This window comes from Eptatretus burgeri, chromosome 17 (assembly GCF_056783735.1).
Source record: "Eptatretus burgeri isolate ZD-2024b chromosome 17, Ebu_testis_v1, whole genome shotgun sequence".
NCBI lineage: Eukaryota > Metazoa > Chordata > Myxini > Myxiniformes > Myxinidae > Eptatretus > Eptatretus burgeri.
Window position 1 is genome coordinate 47,191,024 of NC_140977.1, and position 15,713 is coordinate 47,206,736.

General features: G+C 37.9%; 1 protein-coding gene across 5 annotated transcripts in view; it reads right to left on the reverse strand.

The window, feature by feature from the left end:
- Positions 1–3,800: 3,800 nt before the first annotated feature.
- LOC147010000 (transmembrane channel-like protein 7) overlaps positions 3,801–15,713 on the reverse strand; it is a 74,850-nt gene continuing 62,937 nt past the window's right edge. For 2 of the 5 annotated variants that reach the window (XM_085861019.1, XM_085861015.1), the window contains exons 15-17: positions 10,573–10,728; positions 5,240–5,318; positions 3,804–4,475 (exon numbers count right to left, since the gene is read on the reverse strand). In XM_085861019.1, the coding sequence (XP_085717145.1) occupies positions 4,428–4,475; positions 5,240–5,318; positions 10,573–10,728 (283 nt within the window). In that variant the 3' untranslated portion in view covers positions 3,804–4,427. Of the gene's footprint in view, positions 4,476–5,239; positions 5,319–10,572; positions 10,729–13,569; positions 13,757–15,713 lie in introns of those variants that run through there. The other 3 variants (XM_085861016.1, XM_085861017.1, XR_015052655.1) reach the window with 3 other exon arrangements.

Here is a 15,713-nt window from a genome sequence, read left to right on the forward strand (position 1 = left end):
CTTCGACAGAGACCCAGCTTTCTGACAATGGGTTGAACAGTGAGCTCCAAAATGCCTCCTTGGTAATCTCCTGATTTCATGATGCCGTGCACACATTCAAGGCACCCAGTGCCAGAGGCAGCACAGCAACCCCAAAACATCACTGAACCTCCTCCATGTTTGACTGTAGGGAAGGTGTTCTTTTCGATAAAGGCTTCATTTTGTTTTCTGTAAACATCGAGATGATGTGCTTTACCAAAAAGCTCTAATTTCCTCATCTGTCCACAGGACATTCTCCCTGAAGGATTTTAGCTTGCTCAGGTGTGTTTTGGCAAACACCAGTCGGGCTTTCTTATGTCTCTCTCCCAGCAGTGGGGTCCTTCTGGGCCTCCTACCATAGAACCCCCTTTCATTGAGTTTGCGGTGGATGGTGCGAGTTGAAACTGTCGTACCTTGTGTCTGAAGGTCAACTTGAATCTGGTTGGCAGTTGATCAAGGTGCTTTCTCCACCATTCGAACAATCCTTCGCTGCAATCTTCGATCAAGTTTTTTTTTTTTTTTTTTTTCTTTCTTGTGGCCACATCCAGGGAGGTTGGCTGCAGTGCCACGGACCTTAAACTTCCTGGTAACATTCCGTACGGTGGACACAGGAACATCAAGGTCTCTGGAGATGGACTTGTAGCCTTGAGATTGTCCATGCTTGATGACAATCTTGTGTCTGACCTCACACAATTCTATGGTTTTCTTTCTTGTCTCCATGCTCATTGCAGAACACACAGTGACACAAAACGGCAGAATGACTCCTTTTCTCTATTCAAACTGGTTTGAGTGAGTGGTTTTTATATTTCAGTCACCTGCAACTCACCACAGGTGAGTTCAATTCTAAGGTAAAGGAGAATCACCTGCTTTAAATGTAATTATTTCTAACAGCTTCGAAAAAGTGCCAATTATATTGTCCGGGCCATTTTAGGATTTCTGTGTGGAATAAGATTTAGTAATTTTTCACCTTTTTTTCATTTTGTTCCTCTGCAAACCAAAGAAATACACATGGATAGCAAAATATTATTTAATTTCAACATTTTTCTGGAAGAAATGGTGCATTATTTGAAAAAAGTGCAAGGGTGCCAATATTTTGGGCCATGACTGTGTGTGTGTGTGTGTGTGTGCGCGTGTGTGTGTGCGTGTGTGTGTGTGTGTGTGTGTGTGTGTGTGTGTGTGTGTGTGTGTGTGTGTGTGTATACAATCTCTATTATAATACCAAGCTTGCACACTAAAAACTCGGCTCGCCGTCACACGATCCCTATGAAATTGCTGTGGCACTTAGCGGACATGCCGACAATGTTTGGGAAGTCTTGGCGTTCCATAGTACCACTTGCATTTTGCACAACGCGTATTTTTGTCATTCCCCGTGTACGATCTGTCGTCTGCTACCAGCTATGTTGTACTGCTATCCCGTGCATGTGCACGGGTATCGCTAGTATATATATATATATATGTATATGTATATATATATATGTATATGTATATATATATATGTATATATATATATATGTATATATATATATATATATATATGTATATATATGTATATATATATATATATATATATTGTATGCATTGTCGAGGCTCATACGAGAGCTAACTCCTTCACTCTCTCTCTCTCCCTCCCATCCTTCCACCTTACCCCTGCTTCCCCACCCCTCCCCCTCAATTAAGGGGACTGTTAAGGACTGATGGTTTAGTTTTGAATTTAAAACTATTTCCTTGGGGGGTAGCATGTACGAATCAGATTGGAGTGAACCGACCAGAGGGGTGTAAAGGTCAGAGCATGTGCGAGCATGCAGGCAGGCCTTTGCCAGGGAGAAACTGTCGGTTTTAAATGGTCCCACCTGGTTTTATATGGAACCTGGTGGTTAAAAAGAAAATGTTTGGGTGCATTTCAGTGCCCTTCCCTCCCCTCATGCTGCCTTCCCTCCACCTCCCCTCACACTTACCCCCTCTCCTCTCTTCTCCACCTCCCATGGACATCTCATGGCAGTCTCCACGTGCTGTTTTAACATACCCCATTTTGTTAAATCCTGTACTTCCCCCTTCTCCACAATTCCTCACCACCAAACCCAATTCGAGAATCCCTCCCCCCAACCCCCTCCCTACTTCATCCCCTCCTCGCTCCCCCCGCCCCATTCATATTCCCATCAGTTAAGCGATGGGTTGTATCAAAATTGCGTGAATATCAAGACCTCCGCATGCGTTGTCCAGACCCAAGATCTCGTAAATCATGTGTAACCACAGCACGTATAATGTTGAATGATGATGTTTGCCCTGTTCAGACACAATCTGGCAAATGCATTTATATGATACATACACAGGGTTGTGGACAATGATACTGATGGTGTCGCACTCCAGAAGGATGTCAGTGTAGCCAGGTAAGCAGCCGAGGTGAGGTGCTGGCCACTTCCCTTTATCAGTAAAGTAATGTAGAACCAGGAGTTCGTATACATCGAGAGATTAAAGTGGTCAGAGACGAGAAAGACCTCGGAGTACTCATTGTCCCAAGCTTATCTTTGTTACCGTAGAGATGCTGCTGCAACGAGAGCCGCCTCTAAGTTAGGCATCATGAGAAGAGCATTGTCATCACAAGACAGGAGGGCTCTTGATCTGTTGTACAAATCCATTGTATATCCAACATTAAAATACGAATAGTCTGCTTCCCTTTACATAAAACTAGCAAACGTGTACCCATCACTTTGGTGATGGATTTAATCTTAAAGACATGGTGTACTTCACAAACATTCTGCTCTGTTCATCCCACCACTTGCCTGAGGTCACTTTCCATCTGCTTGGAAGTCAGCTAACACCATTTTCATTAACCATCGTTGCTGCTGAAATATGACGTGAGCAAAAACTCCTGCTTCGCTGCGAAGATCAGTGTTGGGTACTTTGGTTTGAACCTCTGCTTAAAATGAGTGAAATGAAATAATATTTGAAAATTTCAGTCTTCACGCAAGTTTGAACATCACCTTCGTGCATATTACCAGGTTGATTAAACTTTTTACACAAGATGACTTGTAACACTGGATACCACAGGGTGGTGCTGTTGCAATACACATTTGCACAGAGAGAATTGGGGTCTTTCCCCCTCCCCCCCACCTTTGCCACCTCCACCCCTCCCCCAGATATCCTGCCCCAATAGAAACCATACTTTGGGAACCCTGAGGCAACACACAAAATTTGGTTGAGTAGTTTTTAAAAAGTTTTTGAAGGATTCATGAATCGAGTTTTATATATTGGAAGGATAAAGATCGTCTTGGAAAAGTACAACAGACGGCAACCAATCTGGTTCCAGAACTCCATAGATTAAAGTCCAGGACAGATTGAAGGCCCTTGAGATACCCATTCGAATGCACAGATGACAGAGCGGAGGTGATTCGAGTTTTTAAGATATTACAATGGCTGCACATGAGGGCAGGCAGTGGTGAGGGTGCAGCGAGGGCAGGCAGTGGTGAGGGTGCAGCGAGGGCAGGCAGTGGTGAGGGTGCAGCCAGGGCAGGCAGTGGTGAGGGTGCAGCCAGGGCAGGCAGTGGTGAGGGTGCAGCGAGGGCAGGCAGTGGTGAGGGTGCAGCCAGGGCAGGCAGTGGTGAGGGTGCAGCCAGGGCAGGCAGTGGTGAGGGTGCAGCCAGGGCAGGCAGTGGTGAGGGTGCAGCCAGGGCAGGCAGTGGTGAGGGTGCAGCCAGGGCAGGCAGTGGTGAGGGTGCAGCCAGGGCAGGCAGTGGTGAGGGTGCAGCCAGGGCAGGCAGTGGTGAGAGGGCAGGCAGTGGTGAGGGTGCAGCGAGGGCAGGCAGTGGTGAGGGTGCAGCCAGGGCAGGCAGTGGTGAGTTTTCCACAGCACAAATCGGTAGGAATGAGGCCAGATTGATAGCCAGCAATACAAAAATAACAAATCATGATTATTGTCAAAACGACTTCTTTATTATAATATTTGAACCAAAGTGTGAAAATGGTCACATGGAAGTACAAATATGGAGGGACATTCAATCAGACATTTCTCAAGAAATCCTTTTGAGCCCATCACAAAATGTAACAACCATGGGACATTATATAGGTTTTGTCAATAAAATATAACTTATCTGCTTTAATAAAATACTGTACATATAATCACCTGATACCCAAGGCACAACCTGGGTAGGGAGGGGAGGTGGGAACCTTGAAATAATATCAATGATTTACGAGTTGAAGCATACAAAGTGTAACATGCACACACACACACACACACACAAAAATCGGATACATGATGTCAATAACGCAATTTGTAACTCGACTGTCAAGAAGGCACCAGAAGGTTCCTGAGAGAGCAAACTTCGTGCACACCTGTGAGACCGGGTACCTGTTGTGCATCCATCCTCAGGAACGAGGAATGGTGGTGTTTTGGGTAGCACGTGCCTGTGCAGCTACGAATCTTGCAGCAACCTGGCCAGGAATTGCTTTTCTTTGGTGGCCTGCAGAGAATGAGTGAATGACTACATTTTTTTTAACACCACCGATTTTATTGTGGATGGGTATTGCGAGTTTGCCACTGAGATGTCTTTTGTGTGAGCTGTCTTTAATCCAGTTGTGGGTGTCGGTGCACAGTGGGCTACTCTTTTCGAAAAGGTTATCTCATCTCCTCGAGCCGGTTATTAAATGCTCTGCAGGTAACAGGAAACCTGCGTTTGAGAAATATCATTGCACAGGAAACTTGATTTTACGTTTTACATAAAAATTAACAAACATCTTGAATTTTTTTTTTAAACCAGGTTAGGGGCTGGCAGGATGGCTTCGATGTACCCACACTTGCCTCAATAATTAATTGATTCTAACCTGGGTTTGATTCTAGTGATAAAACGTCATCCCGGTGTTTCATCAATGTGTGTGCCCGTCCCTCGGATGGATGTTAAACTGGCATCTCGTCTGGCAGCATTCGTTGGTGGACGTTTAAAGATCACGTGGTGCGTATCGCGAAGAGGAGGTGAGTTTTCGCCGGCAACATGAACCAGTTACAAATTCCTCCCCAAACTACTGCTGGGAATGCAATGGGAAACTACCCAGTTCAACCCTTGGTCAGGAAGCTGCTTCGGCAGCATCGACGCTCTAACAGAGTATGGTACATAATAGAAATGGAGCTCGACCAGGTGTGTGGGATCAGAACCCAAATGAATGCGAGTGTGTGGGATCGGAAGCCTTGCGAATGTGAGTGTGTAATGTTAGAGTGGAATATCCTTACAGCAGTTAGTTGTTCCTTTAACAGCTTGATGGCACGGTGCTGGGCGTTCAGCTTGGCTAATAGGCCAGACAGGAGCAAGCTGGAAGTAGAGGAACAACAATTATCAAAACAAGTAGAAGTACATTCAAAGTACACCACCCTCATGCCAAATAAATAGATAAATATTCCAGCGCCCCAGCAATCCCATCATGCAGCACGTGGAGATGGAATTGGGAGGGAGCGGTGTGCAATAATTGATTGATTCAGTGATTCATTGCATAATTAAAATAAATAAGTCGTAAAAGAATTGATTTCTCAATCAGTTGCCTAATAGCATACCGAAACCACTATTGTTTCATCCAAATCTGAAACTGAAAAAAAGTGATTCATCGAAAAATGAAAAATTAATCAATTAATTGATGAATCAATAAATCAAAAATACTCTTTATAGCCAAATCGCTTGTTCACTGTCATGTCCAAATATCAACTTTCTATCTCAAAAGGGGCTCGAGATATTGGCAGAACGAGAAAATAAAGAAGGAATTAATAAATCGATAATAATTAAGTAATTAATGAATTGATCAAAAAAAAAAAAAAACTTTGTTTGCCAAAGCACATCTTCACTTTTGTCCCCAAATTTCAGCTTCCGAGCTCAAAGGATGTCTGAGATACCACCCGGACAAACAAACAAACGGAGTGAAAACTCAGTACTCACTTCCTTCGGTGCCCAGCGATGGCATCGTGCATCGCCTGGATATGGAATTGCGAAGGGGCGGTGTACAATACAGTTTTTGCACATAAATAATTTCGTGCTGTAGGAAAGAGTACAAGAGACTAAGAGAAGAGACTAAGGAAAGTTGGAAAGGGACTAAGGAAGCAGAAAGCACATCCATATTCCACTGGTTTTGTCAGGCAGGTGAAGACAAAGGTTCCACATGATAACCACAGTTGAAACAAAACCTTTATTTAGGCAACATTAGTTGGTTTGTTTCGAGATGCTTTCTGCTTCCTTTAATAGATGCACATTGATTTATTACTGGGCTGGCAGGATGGTCTCGAGGTGCGTACACCCGCCTCGAAACTGTCTCGCCTGGGTTAGAGTCCTGACCCAGCTATAAACTGTCATCCCAGTGCTAGACAGGCAGGATGATTAATCAATGTGTGTGTCGTCCCTTGCATGGATGTTAAGCGAAGAGGAGGTGAGCTATCACCGGCACCTGAAACATATTACACATCCCTGCTCCAACTGGCAGTGTTGCATCAGAGGCACAGCCACACCCTCAGCCAATGATACTCCCAACAGCCTTGTGCTGCATATGAGTGAAGAACTTGATTTATTGCTCACAATGCTTTTTGATTTATTACTCACAATGCTTTTTGATTTATTACTCACAATGCTTTTTGATTACTCAATGCATTTTGATTACTCACAATGCTTATTGATTTATTACTCATAGTGCTTTTTGGTTTATTACTCACAATGCTTATTGATTTATTACTCACAATGCTTTTTGATTTATTACTCACAATGCTTATTGATTTATTACTCATAGTGCTTTTAGATTTATTACTGAGTGCTTTTTGATTTATTACTCACAATGCTTATTGATTTATTACTCGCAATGCTTTTTGATGACTCACAATGCTTTTGATTTATCACTCGTGGTGCTTTTTGATTTATTACTCGCAATGCTTTTTGATTTACTTGCAATGCTTATTGATTTATTACTCGCAATGCTTTTTGATTTATTACTCACAATGCTTATTGATTTATTACTCACAATGCCTTTTCATTTATTACTCACAGTGCTGATTGATTTATTACTCTCAATTCTTATTGATTTATGACTCACAATGCTTTTTTATTACTCACAATGCTTATTGATTTATTACTCACAATTCTTATCGATTTATTACTCATAGCGCTTATCGATTTATTACTCATAGTGCTTATAGATTTATTACTCGCAATGCTTTTTGATTTATTACTCGCAATGCTTTTTGATTACTCACAATGCTTATTGATTTATTACTTACAATGCTTTTTGATTTATTTACTCACAATGCTTTTTGATTACTCACAATGCCTTTTCATTTATTACTCACAGTGCTTATTGATTTATTACTCATAGTGCTTATTGATTTATTACTCATAGTGCTTATTGATTTTTTTTACTCACAGTGCTTATTTATTTTTTACTCGCAATGCTTTTTGATTTATTACTTACAATGCTTTTTGATTACTCAATGCATTTTGATTACTCACAATGCTTATTGATTTATTACTCATAGTGCTTTTTGGTTTATTACTCACAATGCTTTTTGATTTATTACTCACAATGCTTTTTGATTACTCAATGCATTTTGATTACTCACAATGCTTATTGATTTATTACTCATAGTGCTTTTTGGTTTATTACTCACAATGCTTATTGATTTATTACTCACAATGCTTTTTGATTTATTACTCACAATGCTTATTGATTTATTACTCATAGTGCTTTTAGATTTATTACTGAGTGCTTTTTGATTTATTACTCACAATGCTTATTGATTTATTACTCGCAATGCTTTTTGATGACTCACAATGCTTTTGATTTATCACTCGTGGTGCTTTTTGATTTATTACTCGCAATGCTTTTTGATTTACTTGCAATGCTTATTGATTTATTACTCGCAATGCTTTTTGATTTATTACTCACAATGCTTATTGATTTATTACTCACAATGCCTTTTCATTTATTACTCACAGTGCTGATTGATTTATTACTCTCAATTCTTATTGATTTATGACTCACAATGCTTTTTTATTACTCACAATGCTTATTGATTTATTACTCACAATTCTTATCGATTTATTACTCATAGCGCTTATCGATTTATTACTCATAGTGCTTATAGATTTATTACTCGCAATGCTTTTTGATTTATTACTCGCAATGCTTTTTGATTACTCACAATGCTTATTGATTTATTACTTACAATGCTTTTTGATTTATTTACTCACAATGCTTTTTGATTACTCACAATGCCTTTTCATTTATTACTCACAGTGCTTATTGATTTATTACTCATAGTGCTTATTGATTTATTACTCATAGTGCTTATTGATTTTTTTTACTCACAGTGCTTATTTATTTTTTACTCGCAATGCTTTTTGATTTATTACTTACAATGCTTTTTGATTTATTTACTCACAATGCTTTTTGATTACTCAACTCACAATGCTTTTTGATTACTCACAATGCCTTTTCATTTATTACTCACAGTGCTTATTGATTTATTACTCATAGTGCTTATTGATTTTTTTACTCACAGTGCTTATTGATTTTTTTACTCACAGTGCTTATTGATTTTTTACTCGCAATGCTTTTTGATTTATTACTCACAATTCTTATCGATTTTACTCACAGTGCTTTTTGATATATTACTCGCAATGTTTTTTGATTTATTACTCACAATTCTTATCAATTTATTACTCACAGTGCTTTTTGATTTATTACTCACAGTGCTTATTGATTTATTACTCGCAATGCTTTTTGATTTATTAGTCATCGTGCTTATTGATTTATTACTCGCAAGGCTTATTGATTTATTACTCATAGTGCTTATTGATTTATTACTCGCAATGTTTTTTGATTTATTACTCACAATGCTTCTTGATTTATTACTCATAGTGCTTATTGATTTATTACTCATAATGCTTTTTGATTACTCACAATGCTTATTGATTTATTACTCACAATTCTTATCGATTTATCACTCATAGTGCTTATTGATTTATTACTTGCAATGCTTTTTGATTTACTACTCATCGTGCTTATTGATTTATTACTCGCAAGGCTTTTTGATTTATTACTCGCAATGCTTTTTGATTTATTACTCGCAATGCTTTTTGATTAATTACTCACAATTCTTTTTGATTTCTTACTCACAATGCTGTTGATTTATTACTCACAGTGCTTATTGATGTATTACTCACAGTGCTTATAGATTTATTACTTGCAATGCTTATTGATTTATTACTCGCAATGCTTTTTGATTTATTACTCACAATGCTTTTTGATTACTCACAATGCTTTTTCATTTGTTACTCACAGTGCTTATTGATTTATTACTCACAATTCTTTTCGATTTATTACTCACAATGCTTTTTGATTTATTACTCACAATGCTTTTTGATTACTCACAATGCTTTTTCATTTGTTACTCACAGTGCTTATTGATTTATTACTCACAATTCTTTTCAATTTATTACTCATAGTGCTTATTGATTTATTACTCACAATGCTTTTTCATTACTCACAATGCTTATTGATTTATTACTCATTCTTATTGGTTTATTACTCATAGCGCTTATTTATTTATTACTCACAATACTTTTTGATTTATTACTTGCAATTCTTATCGATTTATTACTCACAGTGCTTTTTTATTTATTACTCGCATTCTTATCGATTTATTACTCATAGTGCTTATAGATTTATTACTCACAGTGCTTATAGATTTATTACTCACAGTGCTTTTTCATTTATTACTCGCAATGCTTTTTGATTTATTACTCGCAATGCTTTTTGATTTATTACTCGCAATGCTTTTTGATTTATTACTCGCAATGCTTTTTGATTACTCACAATGCTTTTTGATTTTGTACTCACAATGCTTTTTGATTACTCACAATGCTTATTGATTTATTACTCACAATGCCTTTTCATTTATTACTCATAGTGCTTATTGATTGATTACTCACAATGCTTTTTGATTACTCACAATGCTTATTCATTTATTACTCACAATTCTTATCGATTTATTACTCATAGCGCTTATTGATTTATTACTCATAGTGCTTTTTGATTTATTACTCACAGTGCTTATTGATTTATTACTCAATTCTTTTCCATTTATTACTCATAATGCTTATTGATTTATTACTCACAATTCTTTTCGGATTATTACTCATCGTGCTTATTCATTTATTACTCATAATTCTTTTAGATTTATTACTCATAGTGCTTATTGATTTATTACTCACAATGCTTTTCGTATTATTACTCATCGTGCTTATTGATTTATTACTCACAATTCTTTGATTTATTACTCATAGTGCTTATTGATTTATTACTCACAATGCTTTTTGATTACTCACAATGCTTATTGATTTATTACTCATAATGCTTTTTGATTTATTCCTCACAATTCTTTTTGATTTCTTACTCACAATGCTATTGATTTATTACTCACAGTGCTTATTGATTTATTACTCAGTGCTTATAGATTTATTACCCACGGTGATATTCCATTTATTACTCATGGTGTTTTTTGATTTATTACACACAACAGACAGTTTAAATAACCATGAAAGCAAGAAGAGTGGAACAGCGATGATCTGGGAAAATGTGATGGACACAGATTTCTGGAGCCAGGATGGAGATCGAGCCAGCAGGACATTCACCAAGGCTGCGGGTGATGCAAGATCTCGAAAAGGACCACAGGCCTTGGATGGAACCATCCTGAGAACAATAATAAACATAATAAAATTTATGTCCCTCTCTTCTCTTTGAATTATGCTTAATCAATTTCCTTATTAGTCTGCCATCTGTGATGGATGGAGGTTATGTTTTCATCCATGTCTGTTTGTCTGTCTGTGATCAGGAGAACTCAAAGTTGTTGCTGAATTTGAATGACATTTGGTGGCCAGGTTGGGTGTGCGACAAGGACAAATTGCTTAGATTTTGGTAAAGATCAGGATATGGATATAATAATTTTCAAAGATTTTGGTGAAGATGCAGATCTGGATGATAATTTAAAAAAAATTTGTTACATCATTCTTCATCATTGAAAGATGGGGCCAAAAACGATATTTTGCTTAATATTTCAAAAAGTTAAATATGGATTATAACAAAATCTAGTGGGTGAGTTGAGAAGGTGAGAAGAAAAAGCTGATTCAATTTTGCATGAGTCTGATTTCGATCGAGTTATGACTAACGATTTTGAAATTGTCACTCTTGTTTAAATGCTGAAAATTATGTTAAAAAGACTCGCTCACAGATTTCACACTATAGCAACTAACTGCAGGTTAAAAGTGCCTCAACAAGCAGGAATGGGTCATTGAAAATGCACATGCGCAAAAGGCCTCGTTAGCATTCATATGTCACTTCCAAAGTTGTGCATTTCTTAACCCCGCTTTGTGCTACGAGTCCATTTGCCAGAGAAGTAACCTTGTTGTCCTCAAAAGTGTATGGTTTTATGGTAGTTTCTTGTTCACAGGCATGCATAGACAAAATTAAGCTTGGTTGCCCGGATGGCAACCATGGGGAAATCTGTTATTTTTGCGCAAATACAAGATGGCCGTCATCGACCAGGCTGAAAATATAACTTTTTATGTAATGAACTTAAAATTACAAATGAGACATATTTTCCATATCATTTTGGCACGAGGAATATTAACCTTATTTTTGTGATTAGAAGTAAATTTGAGGTCAATGTTCGAGTTCCTGGCAATTGTTTGCCGTGTGAGATCCATTTTGAATGACAAGGTCACTATTCTGACAACTGGACGCTTACATACGACATTAATGCGAATTACTAATTCATTGTTTTGTTTTTACAGATATGGCTGATTCAAAGTGCATTCTTCCCGTGTGTCATGGTGGAGGGGAATTGAAGAAATTCGCTGATCAAGACATTGATCTCCTGTGCCAAAGCCCGTGGAGATGAAGAGCTACGTGCAAAACTACAGGACATTGTTGATGGTGGTGGTGATACTGTTCGCATAGAATGTCACAAAGGATGCTAATGTACTTGCACATCAAAACAAAAAATTGAGAGACTTCGTAAATCACAGAAAAGAAAAGCTGAAGATGATTGTGTTACAGTGACAACAAGATCTCGCACACAGGCAACAGGCAGTGGTGCGTTTGTTTACAAACGTGACTGCATTTTTTGTGGCAAAGAATGTTTACCTGTTGATGACAAACATCCAGAAAGATGGGATCGTGTTCGTCAGTGCCTGACTAAAGAACGTTTTGACAAGGAAGGTAATCCCATCCCAACTATGAAAGATGCCATAATTAATGCTGCTGAGCAACGTAATGATGAAGTAGCCAGAACGGTCAAGTTAAATATTGGATATTTGGTTGATCTCCCTGCGGCTGAGTGCAAATACCATGTACGCTGTTATAACAGTTTCATGGCAGTCCCTATATGCTGATTTGCCAACTGGTGTTGCAGAAGAAAGTGCCCTAAAGAACGTCATAGAGCGCATGAATTGTAACAGGTCAAAGATGAGGAATAGCGTTGAACTGCATTCCCTGTACTGTGATCTTGGTGGCAAACTCACTCGACGTGATATATTTAGCAAACTAACAGACTGCATGAGTAAGGACGTTATGTTAGTTCGGGTAGATGGATGTGCTACCATTGTTGGTTTCCGTGAGTCCATTGCTAACCATCTGAAAATGGTTAAAGTGGATGATGCAGATGAGAGGAGTATTGATTTTGTGGTAAGGCAGATCAAGAAGGAGGCACGCTCAGTCAAGTAAAACAGTGCCAATTATGACCTCTCAGAATTTACACAAGCCAACACAATCAAGGCAACAAGCCCAACATTACTGAGGTTGATTTCAGACTTAGTGTCTGGTGGTGAAATGACCAAGAAATCTCTAAGCCTGAGCCAGTCAATTCAAAGTCATGTTACAGGTACCAGAAATCAGACAACATTAGGACTGGCTGTCAAACTACTGCACTGCCATGGCAGTTCTGATCTTCTCAAGCTCCTTCATGAACATGGGTTCACAACGTCATATGATGAGGTCCTGAGATTCAGGAAATCTGCTGCTCATTTTCTCGGTGACAATGCTCAGCTTCTCCACCAATTCATGGGTTTGAGTAGAACTGTTGGCGTGATTTTTGCCTGGTTTGATAATCTTGATCTGCAAGTGTTCACGCCTAATGGTCGGCGCACTACTCATGTCCTCTCACATGAATTTCAGCAACCCCATCCTGTAGGCATTCTTGAGTATGGGCATGCTCACCCAGGGAAGAGCGACCTTATTATCCCATGACTGTCTAAGAAAGCTGTCCAGTCTAGGACAAGCAGCAGCTCATCAGGGAGCCTTCCTCTGCAGCACTACACTGGGCCATCCAAAGTGAACCCCCCGGCTGTGGATGCAACCTCTGGATTCTCCTACCAAGAAGTGTGTGCCCGGCAAGCTAGTTTAGCTGCTGCACAGGAAAAGGACATGAAGTGGCTAAACACAGTCAGCACACAGGTGAACGCCATGGAATGGGGTGGGTTCAACAACCAAGAAGCATTCACCAGTCATAAAGAAAAAAAGTCAGCAAGTACCTACATGTTCAGACCCCTTATTGATGCCAAAACTTCTCATCCAGACACTGTAGTGACTTCACTGGAGTATCTTCAGAAGTCGTTGACTGATATGGGAATGACTTATGTCCACATCTCTGTGGATCTCCAGCTCTACATGGTGGCTTGCCAAATCAGTGGTTGCAGTGACAAGTGCTTCAACCCACACAAGACTGTGGAGGACAGTGAAAGTGAAGTGGAAGAAGGGAGTGTCAAAGCAGAACTGGAAAGAGACGAGGATACGGAAGGGGACGAGTACAATGAATGGGAATGAACAATACGTAAGTTGTCTACTAGGCTCTATGTCCTCTGTTCCTAAGATGTCCATTATGATGACATGACAATGTGTATGCTTTCTGATTATCAACATACTGTTGTGAACCATTCATGACTTCACTTTTGCATTCGTGTTGCATAATTTTCAGCAGAAAATAGTCATGGACATTTCATGTGAACCTCTATTTTTTCCTGAACGTAAAAAATAACCCCAAAATTGAATTCCTCATTTCAAAATCATATGGAAAAGAGGTATTATACAGGATTATATGTTTACCGATTAAAAACTTAGCCCCATCGTCTGACCTGTAGCGGCCATCTTGAATTTATGCAAATTACAGGAGTTCCCCAAGGTCACCACCCTGGTAACCAACCTGAATTTTATTAATGGACCCATGTTAGTCCAAAACAATCATAAAACCATGCACTTTCCACATCAACAAGGTTGACAATGGTACACATAATAATGGCAAATGGACTATACATGCGTAGGGTAAAAGGAAACACATGCACAGGAGATTATTTGGCATATCAAGCCTGGGCTTTATCGATAACTAACACTCTCATAACGGTAGGTAGTGCTAATTATACAATTAGGTCAGGGTTTCCCCACACAATGTGCTACTCTTTTTTTTTTTTTTTTTTTTTTTTTTAGACATAGTGAAGGATCTTTATTGTTTGTAACCTGAATGCAGACGGGATAGTGAGTGTTCCCAAAATGAAGGACACGTTCTCTGAGATGGAGCATGTTTATTGGCACTGTGCCATAATGGGACTTTTTTGGTTAAGTCCAACCCTGTCGGAAAATCAATCGAAGTTGAGAGAGCTTGATTGTGAGCACAATAGCAACTGAGACGTCCTTCCACCCAAGATAACTTTCAATCAAACAGTGGCACATTCCAAATTGTACTGATGCCCCCCTCCTTGTCCAAAAAGGGGGAAAATATGGAAAAGGTACATACAAAATGCATTTCTACCCTATTTTATCCATATGCAACATATATTTTAAATACCCAGTTTTGGAACAACAAAATAGGGAAGAATACAAAAAAATACAATAATATTTTTCCCCTATTTTTCACCATGTAAAAAAACAATATTTGAAATAGCTAGTTTTATAACAAAAAAATAGAGAAAAGATACATATAAAAAAACATTCCCCTATTTTTTGCCACATAATTATTTTTTAAATAGATTTTTTTTATTATTATTATTTTTTTTGTTCCAGTTTTGGAACAAGAAAAATAGGGAATAGACAAAAAAAAATTCCTCATTTTTCACCAAATAAAAATACATTTTACATTGCCAGTTTTGCAACAACAAATAGGGAAAAGATACATAAATTTTTTTTTTCTTTTTCACCATATACAAATATATTTGAAATCGCCAGTTTGGAACAAAAAAGGGAAAAGATACATATAAAAATGTTTTTCCATATTTGTCGCCATATATATATATATATATATATATATATATATATATATATATATATATATATATATATATATATATATATATATATATATATAGCCAGTTTTAGAATAAAAAAAAGGGAAAAGAAACATTTAAAAAAAAATTCCCCTATTATTTGCCATATAATTTTTTTTTTTAAATAGCCAGTTTTGGAACAAATAAAAAATTGAAAAAATAGGGAAAAAGATGCAAAAATATTTTTCATTTTTCACCTTCTAAAAATATATTTGAAATAGCCAGTTTTGCAACAAAAAAGAGGAAAAAAAATAAGGAAAAAGATACAAACAAAAATATATTTTTCTCCATATAAAAATATTTTAAATAGACAATTTTAGAACAAAAAATAATTTTAAAAATAGGGAAAAGATACATACAAAAAAA